Here is a 13,865-nt window from a genome sequence, read left to right on the forward strand (position 1 = left end):
AAGGGGATAGAACTGGTCCCATAAAAAATCAAGGCCATTAAGGAATTTCCACCACCAAAGACTAAGAAAGATATTATTAGTTTCCTGGGTAGCTTTAATTACATTAGTCGCTTCATAGCCCAGATCTGTGAACCCATTTTCAAGTTGCTGAAAATGGATGTTGCCACAAAGTGGACAGAAGAGTGTTAGAAAGCCTTCGATAGAATTAAAGTATTTTTGTCAAATCCGTCAGTGTTGGTTTTCCCTGAATGCGGGAAGCTATTGTTACTATATTTGTCAGTCTTGGATAACGCCTTCGGTTGTGTGTTGGACAATATGATGAAACTAGGAGAAAGGGGCAGGCGATCTACTAATTAAGTACGAAGTTCACGCCATGTAGAGGCCAAATATACTTTGATAGAATGCGCTTGATGTGTTCTGACTTGGATTGCCAAGAAAGTAAGGCATTACATGCTAGCATACATTACATCTGATATATCAGCTCGACCCACTCAAGTACATCTTACAGAAGTTGATGCCTATTGGAAAGCTAGCTAAATGGCAAATTCTCCTCATCGAATTTCACATGTGTACATAACTCAGAAGGCTATCAAGGGGCAAGCTTTAGCAGACCACCTCATAGAGAATTCAGTGGATGGGTATTACGAGTCACTTACTACATATTTTCCTGATAAATAAGTATTATTTGCTCGAGAAGATATTACAGAATCGTACCCTGGTTGGAGAATGTTTTTCGATGGAGTAGAAAACTTCAAAGGAGTTAGCATTAGAAAAGATAAGATTCCCTTGTACCAATAATATGGCCGAATATGAAGCATGCATCCTTGGGATCAGAATGGCAATCGACATGAATGTCAAAGAACTTTTGGTCATAGGGGATTCAGATCTATTGATACATCAAGTCCAAGAGGAATGGTCCATCAAGAATGTTAATATACTTCCTTACCTACGCTGCGTGAAAGAGCTATGCAAAAAGTTCACGAAGATTGAATTCAAGCACGTCCCTAGGATTCAGAACGAGTTCACCGATGCCCTTGCAACCCTATCATCTATGATCCACCATCTAGATAAGAACTACATCGACCCAATCAAGGTGGAGATTAGGGAACAACGTGCCTATTGCTTTCATGTAGATGGAGAACCAGATGGTAAACCATGGTAACAAAACATCAGGAAATTCCTTGCAACAAGAGAATACCCGGAGAATGCTACAAATGGTCAAAAGTGAGCCCTCAGAAGGCTGGCAAACAACTTTTTCCTCACCGGGGAGATCCTGTACATGAGGACCCCAGATTTAGGTTTGTTGAGATGTGTAGACGTTGTCAAGGCAACCAAGATATTGGAAGAAACACATGCAGGAATGTGCAGACCCCACATGGATGGATTCACATTAGCCAAGAAAATCTTGAGAGTTGAATATTTTTGGATGACTAAGGAGAGCGATAGTATCCGCTGTATACACACACGTCATCAGCGCCAGATTCACCAGAATTTCATCCGGGTTTCGCCAAATGAGTTAAACATAATGGGTTCACCCTAGTCGTTCGCCACTTGGGGAAGGTACGTGATCGGACCTATAGAGCCTGCCACGTCAAATGAACATCGCTTCATCTTGGTAGCTATCGAATATTTCACCAAATGGGTCGAGGCTTCTACTTACAAGCCTGTCACAAAGAAGGTAGTGGTAGATTTTGTTCGGAACAACATTGTCTAAAGATTTGATATACCGGAATCTATCATCACTAATAACGTCGCTAACCTCCAAAGTGACCTCATGAGAGAAATCTGCGAAATGTTCAAAATCGTCCACCACAACTCCACAACCTATAGATCACAAATGAATGGGACAGTAAAGGCAACCAACAAGAACATTAAGAGGATTCTATGAAAGATACTAGACAATCACATACAATGGCACAAAAAATTGTCTTTCACTTTACTGGGTTACCGGACCACCATGAGAACATCTACTGGGGCAACGCCATATATGTTGGTATACGGTACTAAAGTTGTGATACCCCCAAAGGTCGAAATACAATATTTAAGAGTCATTCAAGATGCATAATTGGATGACGCAGAATGGATATGGGTAACACCGAAGTAACGCATGCTCATCAACGAGAAATTAATGGATGTAGCATGCCATGGTCATCTATATAAGAATAAGATTACCAGTGCATTTAACAAGAGAGTGAAGCATCGCCAGTTCGTACTAGGGTAGTTGGTGTTCAAGAAAATCTTCCCCAGCACGAGGAAGCCAAAGTAAAGTTTGCATAAAACTAAAAAAGTCCTTACGTGGTTCAACGAGTATTGTCGGGTGGAGCTCTAATCTTGACAGAAATGGATGGAAGAATCAACACGAAGCACATCAACTCAGATGCAATAAAGAGATACTATGTTTGAAAACAAATAGAATTAGGTTTTTGTTGTAACAGAACTACGTTCAACCTGACTTCCCATAGAAGGATATGTAGGCAACCCACCTAGGGTTCGGTTTCTCCCCCCCCCCCCTTCTTTTTTCTAATAGAAAAAACAAAAATCACTTTTGTATATTGCTTAGGAACTACGCCAACTTTATTTTTGTAGAAGGAATATGTAGGCAATCCTCATTGAATTCAATGGTCTTTTGTAATTGAACTACATTTTGGCCTAATTCCATTTGGATACGTAGGCTACCTGAGTCAGGATCGGTTAGTTTCATCATATTTTATCATAAACCACTAACTACGTTCAGACTTGATTCCATTTTGGATACATAGGAAACCTGAAAGGGTTTGGTCATAACCTTAAGAGAACCTTTGTAATGCATTAGATTGAATTAGTACACAGTCGTAATGGCAAGCAGCCGCGTTGTTAGAAGCATTATGAAAGATCAACATCAACATGATAAATTTTCAAGAAGAAACATTTGTTTGTGTAGAACCTTTCGAAACATGTCATAGTCCGGAACGACGGCATTTGCCTTAAAAACAAAGTATTTTCCAACAAAACACTAATATGTTCCACCTAACGAACTTCGCGGTGCAACCATGACAAAGACCGGGGCAAACCAACACTGTGGATAGCACAAACCAACTTCCCTACCCATACTAAGAGTTTTTCTTTGAGTGCAGGGTCAAGTGGGAGCAAGGAAGCACTAAGACCACACTGAGGCAAATGACGGAGTAGCCACTTGCCTATGATTATCTCTCTCTCTCTTCTATTTGAATTTTTCTAGTACAACTAAGGCTAATGTTTTAATCCTTTGCAGGTAACTCGGAGTCAGACCGCTGATATGGGAAACCATGTACATAGCAAACGGCCTGCTCAACTAATCGGAGCACCCTATACAAAATAAGTTGTCGGCTTCACCAATTGAAGTCCTGTATATAGCAAACCGTCAACTCAATCAATGAAAGTGACCGTACAAATCAAACATCGGATTTGCCAATTGGAGCCTTATATATAGAAAATTGCAAACCCCGACAACAAATGCAATTCGCATCACTGCTCTGTCACAATGGATGCTAGTATATATAGTCGCAAATCTCGTCACCCACATTCTGCCAATCAATGTGTCACGACCAAAACCGATGGGCCACTACGGGTGCTTGAGTCCTACCTGTCAAACACCCCTAAGCATGTGTCTAGGATATGAACTTGTATAACATCTGCTGAATTACGAAAATAACATACAAGAAGAAAACCTGCCTTCAAGACATATGTACGTATACAGGCAGAATATAGAGGGTGAGCCGGCAAGGCTGCAATAGACAACTATACATCCAAAACTGAAAGCCGATAAGGACACATACAACCCAACTAGACATACTATCTACAGACCTCTAATAGAAACATAACTGTACAAAGACGGGACTGAGCCACGTCATACCCATATACATATATATATATATATATAAACGTATCGTACCAACATCAAAATATCGTACCAAAATCAAAGTAGCTCCGGATCAAGTGGATCACGCCAACTCTTGCTGATCAGGGATCCTAAGAAGAGGGACCTTCAGCTTGCCTACCTACACCTGCGGGCATGGAAAGCAGGCCCCGTGAAATAGAGCATCAGTACGAAAAATGTACTGAGTATGTAAGGCATGAAAATTAGTACGTAAAAGACATAGATGAAACATGGAATAAGGAAACACATCTTTAAATCTAAATAACTTTGTAAATTCTAAAATGTTTATAATGTCATGCACGTGCGTACAAATGTCGTGCCATGCATAGGTATGGGTGTACATAATATCATCAAGTCACTGAGGGCATCCCATCATATCATCTTGGCCACTTTGGACAACATCATCAACATATACCAGTTGATCAGGTGGTGGTGCATATATAACACCGTAACCTTTTCCCATATCCCATATACATATATTTACATATATACGCGTATATAACACCATCTGGTCATGGGTCAATGCATATGTATAAATGAGTGAAATGCATGAAAAATATGTAATAATCTCAATATTCCTTCTGGATAAACTTTTTCAACTGTGTATTATTTTGAGACCCATTAAAAAAAGATAAAAATATTTTTCATGGGGAATCAAGAATATAGACACCCTTAGCATCTATATGAATAGAGTAATTTATGGAAACTGTGTGTTTACTCGTTTCTTCAATATAATTGGACCATGCCAAAAGAAAGAAGAGAGGGTCTTAACATACATGTTCCTTGAATTATTTAAATGAATATGTTTATGCGAAATATGGATGAAATTCTACTTGAATCTCTTCTAATTTTGAACGAAATTTGGTTAGCTCTTTGAAATTCCAATCGAAATGTTGCTAAAGATTTTGGACGAAATGATTTTGCTACTAACGTCTTTGGTAACCAAAGACAGAAGGTACTTTTATCTAATGAATTCCTTACTAAGTTTCCTAGATACAAGTCTTATTTGCTAAGACTTGAATGTAATGTCTTGGTCATATTCATGATTACCCATCTGGCAAAAGCAACTACTTAGTCATTTCCCATTTTGTGGCTTCTTGCCATGTGGGGTGGGGGTGGGATATTAATTTTTTTATCCACTTATTAGTTAACTGGGTAATGTCCTATTACCCAGTAATTAATCAAGTATTCGCATAATTTAAAAATTACCACAAATTACTTAAAATTCTATTTATTTTTAAAATACTTCATATATACTTTATATATTATACTACTGTAGTCATATGGTAGCTTGCATGGTACTAGTTCATAATTATCGGGTATTATCGCCCGATCCGTATTTTATTCCAAATTGTCCACTTTTAACGAAACTCATTTTTTTTAATCCGTGTACCCCTTTATCCTTCATAAGACTTATTTATCGCTTGTTATAAATAGCTTAAGTACGTTAACGTCAAGATGATCACATCCCCGAGTCTACGTCGGTTAAATAAAAACAAAATTTTAACGTACGAAAACGTGAGATGTAACACCCTTCCCCCCTTAGAAACATTCGTCCTCGAATGTTCAATTCCACGTGATTCATATAACTTTGGTAGGGTCGCCTCTCTAACAACACCACTACCAACTCTCCCCGTAGAAACTTAATAATCCAACGACACATAGGACCATGATTATGAATAACGAAAAAGGCCCCACATGACCAACAGTCAATCCCCAATCAACTTTACTTTTTCTATGGCTCGATGAACCAAATCTGGCCCGTGTAATCCAGATTCTCCAACATCAAACCACCCTATAGGCGACTTACACTTCCATCCGTAAAGAGCTTCGCATGGAGCCATCTGAATACTGGAATGGTAACTATTATTATATGCGAACTCAATAAGCGGCAGATGATCATCCCAGCTACCTTTGAAGTCTATTACACAAGCTCATAACATATCCTCCAGTGTTTGAATAGTACGCTCAGCTTGTCCGTTTGTCTGGGATGAAATGTTGTACTAAGACTTACTTGAGTCCCCAATCCTTTTTGGAAGGACCTCCAGAAGTTAGCTGTAAATTGAGCTTCTCTATCCGAGATAATAGATACAGGGACACCATGCAGTCGTACTATCTCCTTAATATAAAGCCTTGCATAATCCTCTGAGGAATATGTAGTTCTAACAGGCAAAAAATGGGCTGACTTTGTAAGCCTATCAACAATCACCCATATTGAATCGAACTTACGCTGGGTACGAGGTAAGCCTATGATGAAATCCATATTTATTACTTCTCATTTCCAAGCCGGAATCTCCATAGCTTGCAATAACCCACCGGGTTTCTGATGCTCAATCTTAACCTGCTGACAGTTAGGACACTGAGCAACAAATTCTGCTATATCCTTTTTCATTTCGTCCCACCAATATACTTCCCAGATGTCATGATACATCATTGTTGCTCCTGGATGGATACAACAACAACAACAACAATAACACAGTATAATCGCACAAGTGGGGTCTGGGGAGGGTAATATGTACGCAGACCTTACCCCTACCCCGAGGGGCAAAAAGGTTGCTCCTGGATGGATAGAATAATGAAAATAGTGAGTTTCTCCCAAAACCTGCCGATGCAGCCCTGCAACATTAGGCACACATAATTGTCCTCGTTATCTGAGGACCCAATCTTCTATAATTTCAAACGTCGCCTTCTCCTTCTGAAGGGTGGTATCTCTATAATGAACTAACACAGGTCCTCGTACTGGCGTTCTTTTACTTCAGTTACTAAAGAGGATGTTGTCATATCCTGAAGAGTAATTCCAACGCCACCTGAGTCCGATAATCGAACTCCAAGACTAGCTAACTGATGAACCTCTTGGGCTATTCCCTTCTTTTTTTGTTGCAAATACAATAGGCTACCCATAGATCTACGGCTGAGGGCGTCGGCTACTATATTTGCCTTCCCCAAATGGTATAAAATATCAACATCATAGTCCTTAAGTAGCTCCAACCATCTCCTTTGACATAGATTCAATTCCTTTTGCTTGAAGATGTACTGAAGGCTCTTATGATCCGTGTAGATATTAACATGAATACCCTACAAGTAGTGCCTCTACATCTTTAGTGCATGAATCACTATAGATAACTCTAAATAATGATTCGGGTAGTTTTTATCGTGTTTTCTTAGTTGTCTAGAAGCATAAGCCACAACCTTACCACGTTGTACCAGCACACAACCCAACCCAACGCTTGAAGCATCACAATAGATAACGTAACCATCGGTCCCTTCTAGAAGTGTTAGAACTGGTGCTGACATTAATCTTTCCTTTAATGCCTGGAAACTCCGTTCACAACCATCAGTCCATTGAAACTTTGCTCCCTTCTGAGTCAACTTTGTCAAAGGTGCTGAAAGGGAAGAAAATCCCTCTACACACCTCCTGTAATAACTTGCCAAACCGAGAAAACTACGAACCTCCATCGGTATTGTGGGCCTAGGACAAGTCTTTAGTGCCTCAATCTTTTGTGTATCCACCTGGATGCCTTCACCCGAAATGATATGCCCAAGGAAAGTTACAGAGTTCAACGAGAATTCACATTTAGAAAAATTTGCATACAGCTTCCCTTCTTGTAGAACTCTGAGCATAGTACGTAGATGATCTGCATGCTCAGCCCTTAACGAGAATATACCAATATATTGTCAATAAATACAATTACGAACAGATCTAAAAAAAGCCTGAACATACGGTTCATTAAATCCATGAATACTGCTGGGGCATTGGTTAGACCGAATGACATAACCCAAAACTCAAAGTGCCCATATCTAGTCCTGAATGTTGTCTTCGAAATATCTTCATCCTTAACCCTTACCTGATGGTACCCGGACCTCAAGTCTATCTTTGAAAAACACTTGGCATCTTATAACTGATCAAATAAATCATCAATTCTCGAGAGCGGGTACTTATTCTTGATCGTCACCTTATTCACCTACCTATAATCAGTACACATTCATAAGGAACCATCTTTATTTCTCACAAACAAAATAGGTGCTCCCCACGATGGCGTACTAGGTCTAATAAAACCTTTTTCAAGCAAGTCCCTTAGTTGTTACTTTAACTCTTTCAGCTCTGTGAGGGCCATTCTATAGGGAGGAATAAATATTGGGTGAGTATCTGGTATTAGGTCAATAGAAAACTCAATTTCTTGCTCTGGCAAGAGACACGGAAGTTCATCGGGAAACTCATTAACCACTGGGATGGACTGAATGGTTAGTTACTTCACTTCCACATCCTGAACTCGAACTAAGTGATAAATATATCCCTTATTGATCATCTTCCTTGCCTTGAGATAGGAAATAAATCTACCTCTCGGCGATGTCGTGTTACCTTTCCATTCTAAAATAGGCTCCCCTGAAAATTGAAATCGGACTATCTTTGATCTACAATTAACGTTGGCATGACAAGAAGCCAACCAATCCATACCTATTATAACATCAAATTCTACCATATCTAACTTGATTAAGTCTGCTATGGTAGGTCGACCATGAACTACTATTACACAACTCCTATATACTTGCTTAGCTATAACTGAGTCCCCAACAGGTGTAGATACCTCTAAAGGTTTAACCAATTCAGGTTTTATTCCAAACTTACCAGCAACTAGAAGAGTAACATATGATAAGGTGGAACTTGGGTCAATCAGTGCATATACAACATATGAGGAGACTGATAATATACCTGTAACAACATCAGACGTTGACTCCTGGTCATGTCGTCCTGCCAATGCATAAATGCGGTTCTGAGGGCTGCTCGAGCTAGATGATCCGCCTCTGCCTCTACCACGAGTTATGGGTGCTTGGGGACCTTGCCTAGGGGGGGCGTACTGATTATGACGAACTAGTTGCATATCTTGCTGGCTGAGCTATGCTGGCTTCATCTCTCATTGGACAATCCCTCATAATGTGGCCCGGATAACCACAAGTATAACAAATATCTAGTCCCATACGGCACTGCCCGGTATGCTGCTTACCACATTGAGTACATCGTGGCAAGGGTGGCTTCATCTGATTTGACTCACCCCTATACTGAGAACCTGATGCCCTAAAATTCTAACCAGGCCTTGAATATGTAGAACGATCAAATCTCTTACCGCCAAACTGAGGGGGTGTGCTAGCCGATGGCTGGGCTGGATACCTCGAGTATTGCTGCCTCTAACCACCTCGAAACTCACCAGAAGGACCTGAAGACCTCGCTCTCTTATTCTGGGCCCTATCATGCTCACAATCGACCCTCTATTTTTGTTTACGGTCCTCTATACCCTGAGCATATTCCTGAATACGAGAAATATCCATGTCTGGCTAAAGCAAGACTGACATACAATCGTTAAGCAAGTGAGGCTCTAATCCCATCATGAACCGGTGAACCCGATCCTCCTTCTTAGATATAATAGTGGGAGCATACCTAGCCAACGAATCAAACAGAAGATTGTACTCCCAAACACTCATGTTACCCTGTCGAAGGGTCAAGAACCTATCAACTCTGGCTCGCCTAAGCTCTGGTGGCAGATAATGACGAAGAAAAGCTTCTCTAAACTCCTGCCATACTGCTGGAGGGGCATCCTCACCTCTGGACAATTCCCAAGACTCGTACCAATTAACTACAACATCTCGGAGTCTATAGCAAGCTAGCTCAACAGACTTAGTCGCAATGGCCCTCATTACCCGTAACATCCTCTGCACTCTATTAATAAATACCTATGTGCCCTCATTCGGATCTTCCCCACTGAATACTAGAGGGTCTAAATTAATGAAGTCACAAACCCTCGCACTGATGGATCTATCTGCATGACCAATACCTATATCTTGACGTCGAGCCTGCACGGCTACTAATTGGGTTAATAGCTGAATAGCATCTCGCATCTGCTGACCCGGTGCATCCGACTGAGGTGCTGAATGTACAGGGGCAGGCACTGGATCTGGTGCCCCTCGGAGCTCTTCTAGAAAGGGTAGGGTATGTGAACTTTCAGATGGAACCTCACCATGAGACTCTCCCCGAGCCGTGGTAACACGTGGCGCTCGACTAGTAGTCTCACTAGCCACGGACTTTCCCTTTTGGGCGGTCGTACTCTTCGGAGGCATCAGTGAAATTATAACATATCGTTAGGAACATGAATTCTTGTGTCGCACGATCTAAGATAAAAAGAGAGGATAACATCCTATATGTCCCGTAGCCTCCTGTTTATAAGTGTGGTGGACAACACACCCATAAACAAGACTCTACTAGACACGGTCTATAGACAACCCTATGATAGAACTGCTCTGATACCACTTTTGTCATGACCCAAACCGATGGGCCGCGAAGGGTGCCTGAGTCATACCTGTCAAACACCCCTAAGCATGTGTCTATGATATGAACCTGTATAACATCTGTTGAATTACGAAAATAACATACAAGAAGGAAACCTGCCTTCATGGCATATGTATGTGTATAGGCAGAATACAGTGCGTGAGCCAGCAAGGCTGCTATAGACAACTATACATCCAAAACTGAAAGCCGACAAGGCCACATACAACCCAACTAGACATACTGTCTACAAACCTCTAATAGAAACATAACTGTACAAAGATGGGACTGAGCCACATCATACCCATATACATATATATATATATATATATACAAACGTATCGTACCAAAATCAAAGTAGCTCCGGATCAAGTGGAGCACGCCAACTCTCGTTGATACGGGATCCTAAGAAGGGGGACCGTCAGCTTGCCTACCTACACCTGCGGGCATGGAACGCATGCTCCGTGAAATAGGGCGTCAGTACAAAAAATATACTGAGTATGTAAGGCATGAAAATTAGTACGTAAAAGACATAGATGAAACATGGAATAAGAAAACACGTCTTTAAATCTGAATAACTTTGTAAATTCTGAAACGTTTATAATGTCATGCACGTGCATATAAATGTCGTGTCATGCATAGGTATGGGTGTACATAATATCATCAAGCCACTGAGGACATCCCATCATATCGTCTCTTTGCCACTGTGGGAAACATCATCAATATATACCAGCTGATCGGGTGGTGGTGCGTATATAACGCCGTAACTTTTTCTCATATCCCATATACATATATTTACATATACACGCATATATAACTCCATCTGGCCATGGGTCAATGCACATGTATAAATGAGTGAAATGCATGAAAAATACGTAATAATCTCAATATTTCTTCCGGATAAACTTTTTCAACTGTGTATTATTTTGAGATCCATTAATAGAAGATAATAATATTTTTCATGGGGAATCAAGAATATAGACATCCCTAGTATCTCTATGAATAGAGTAATTTATGAAAACTGTGCGTTTGTTCGTTTCTTCAGTATAATTGGACCATGCCAAAAGAAAGAAGGGAGGGTCTTAACATACTTGTTCCTGGAATTATTTGAACGAATCTACATCTACAAAATACGAGCAAAATTCTGCTTGGATCTCTTAAAATTTTGAACGAAATTTGGTTACATCTTTGAAATTCTAATCGAAATGTAGCTAAAGATTTTGGACGAACTGAATATGCTGGTAACGTCTTTAGTTTGAAACTAAAGTCAGAATATACTTTTATCTAAGTCTTATTTGCTAAGACTTGAATGTAATGTCTTGGTAATATTCATGATTAGCCATCTGGCAAAAGCGACTACTTAGTCATTTCCCATTTTGTGGCTTATTGCCATGTGGGGTGGGGGTGGGGGTGGGATATTAACTTTTTATCAACTTATTAGTTAATTACCCGCATAATTTAAAAATTACCACAAATTCCTTAAAATTCTATTTATTTTTAAAATACTTCATATATACTTTATATATTATACTACTGTGGTCATATGGTATCTTGCATGGTACTAGTTCATAATTATTGTGTATTATCGCTCGGCCCATATTTTATTCCAAATTATCCACTTTTAACGAAACTCGTGTTCTTAAATCTGTGTACTCCTTTATCCTTCATAACACTTATTTATCGCTTGTTATAAATAGCGTAAGTACGTTAACGTCAAGATGATCTCATCCCCGAGTCTACCTCGGTTAACTGAAAATGAAATTTTAACATACGAAAACGCGAGCTGTAACACGATGGCTGCAACTTAGCTTCGCAGTCAAGAGTATCTCTTGGGCATGCTTTATTTTCTTTGTTGTTAGTTTGAATGTTTTGACATTTTGCTCATGCAACTTCAGGCATGATTATGGTTTAGTCAATCATCCCAAGCAGAGATTACTTTACATTCCAGTGCGAAGCTCTTCTAACAAGCGGAGACGCACTTTACAAATCAAGCTCTCCCAGCAAGCAGAGACATTTCTCAATGCAAAGCTCTCCCAACAAGCGGAGACGCACTCTACAAATCAATCTCTCCCAACAAGCGGAGACATTTTTAAAATGCTCTGATAGGTGCGAAATGGACACAGCCAGGCTAACAAATTTAGGCAAGATCAAGTATCCCATCATACCAATCCAAAATAACTGCTAGCGGCAACAAGTCATCATCATTCCTGCATCATTTATATCGCATCTTAATATATTTTGCATAGCAATATATTGGTATACGTGTATTTCATTTATTTTTTCAAGAACAAACATCGCAGCGTGGAACATTTTTTAAGCACCAGACCAAACTACAATGCTATGAGGGATAGCAAACCCATTAGCGGCCAAGGATCCAAGTTCAAGCAAAAAACGACCTGTGAAACTCAAAATTTTCAAATCCTTAAAATTAAGCCGCAAAATTCAGGCTATCATGAGTGCCCAATCCTCCGTCTCGTCGTATCGTCATAATAAAATACTGGGGAAGTTCCTGCGAGTATCGCTTCCTCGAAAATCTAAACTACAGAACTACATGAGGCTTGATCCTCGTTAAGCCCGAGTTATGTAAGTAATTCAAAGTCAGAATTCGGCCCCAATTTCTCTAAATTTCTTCCCAAAATCTTCCTTAACTCAATCTTGCAACTCATAATCTTCATGCCACTCCTGGAATGCATGCCTAAGGTCGGGATAAAATTAGCTTTTGCTTAATTTCTTTGCCCGAAAACTCTTTCATCGTCTCCGGTAAAAGAGGAGCAATTGTAGATGGCCAATTTTGACCCTCCCTTTTGAAATCAATTTATTTATACTTAATAATTTACAATGCATATTTTGAAAGTATTTTCTAGTATTAAATACATGTGTCTAAAAATTAATTAATTATTAGTTTAAAAAATAATTACCTGGCATTAGTATTATGTAGTTATAAAATAATCACCTAGCAGCACTATGTTAATAATTCGAAGTTAGTTTCATAATTTAGGATATACAGTATTTTATAAATAATTGCAATAATTAGTAGTGTATTTGATAATTATGATTTAACTATATTTTATAGGAAATTAATTAAGTTTATTAAATTAGTTTTAAAAGGGTTTAAAAGACAAAAGGCTACAATTGCAATTCTCAACTAAATACAAAGTTTCCATCTTTTAAATTCATTTTGGCCCAAATATGCAAGCCCAGTCCGAAAATACCCAACCCAAACAACCCCTTCATCCCCGTTGGCAATTTTTGCCTTTATATTTGAACCAATCACCAAGTTCCATGTCGCTCATCTCTCTCACTCACAAAGAAAGCACAAATGAATCTAGACCGTTGATCTATCTTATCAATGGTCTGTATTTAATCCTCAATTTCCTATTTGTCTTTAACCATTATAAGTCAGAGAGATCCAACGGCCCTCAATTTCCCAATTGATTTATTTCTAAAACCCTAAATATCGAAACAGTTGGAGTCGTTGATCAACATATCTAACGTCTCCCATTCCATCTCTCATTTTAAACTCAGAGATGACCTCCAAACCAACCCAAACCCTAATCATTTCCGACCTCCCCTTCTACCTCTCTTTCTCGTTCCTCTCTTTTTTCTCTCATCCCCATCAGCCGATCAATCTCTAAAACCTTGCACAAATTTGTG

At 39.5% G+C, this 13,865-nt stretch overlaps 1 protein-coding gene across 1 annotated transcript; it reads left to right on the top strand.

Moving 5' to 3' along the window:
* Positions 1–799: 799 nt before the first annotated feature.
* On the top strand, positions 800–12,314 carry LOC107770539 (uncharacterized). Its single transcript, XM_075218468.1, has 2 exons — positions 800–1,158; positions 12,107–12,314. The coding sequence occupies exons 1-2, from the start codon at positions 800–802 to the stop codon at positions 12,312–12,314; spliced, it is 567 nt and encodes a 188-aa protein (XP_075074569.1).
* The last annotated feature ends 1,551 nt before the right edge of the window (positions 12,315–13,865 follow it).

Source organism: Nicotiana tabacum, chromosome 7 (genome assembly GCF_000715075.1).
Source record: "Nicotiana tabacum cultivar K326 chromosome 7, ASM71507v2, whole genome shotgun sequence".
Taxonomy (NCBI): domain Eukaryota; kingdom Viridiplantae; phylum Streptophyta; class Magnoliopsida; order Solanales; family Solanaceae; genus Nicotiana; species Nicotiana tabacum.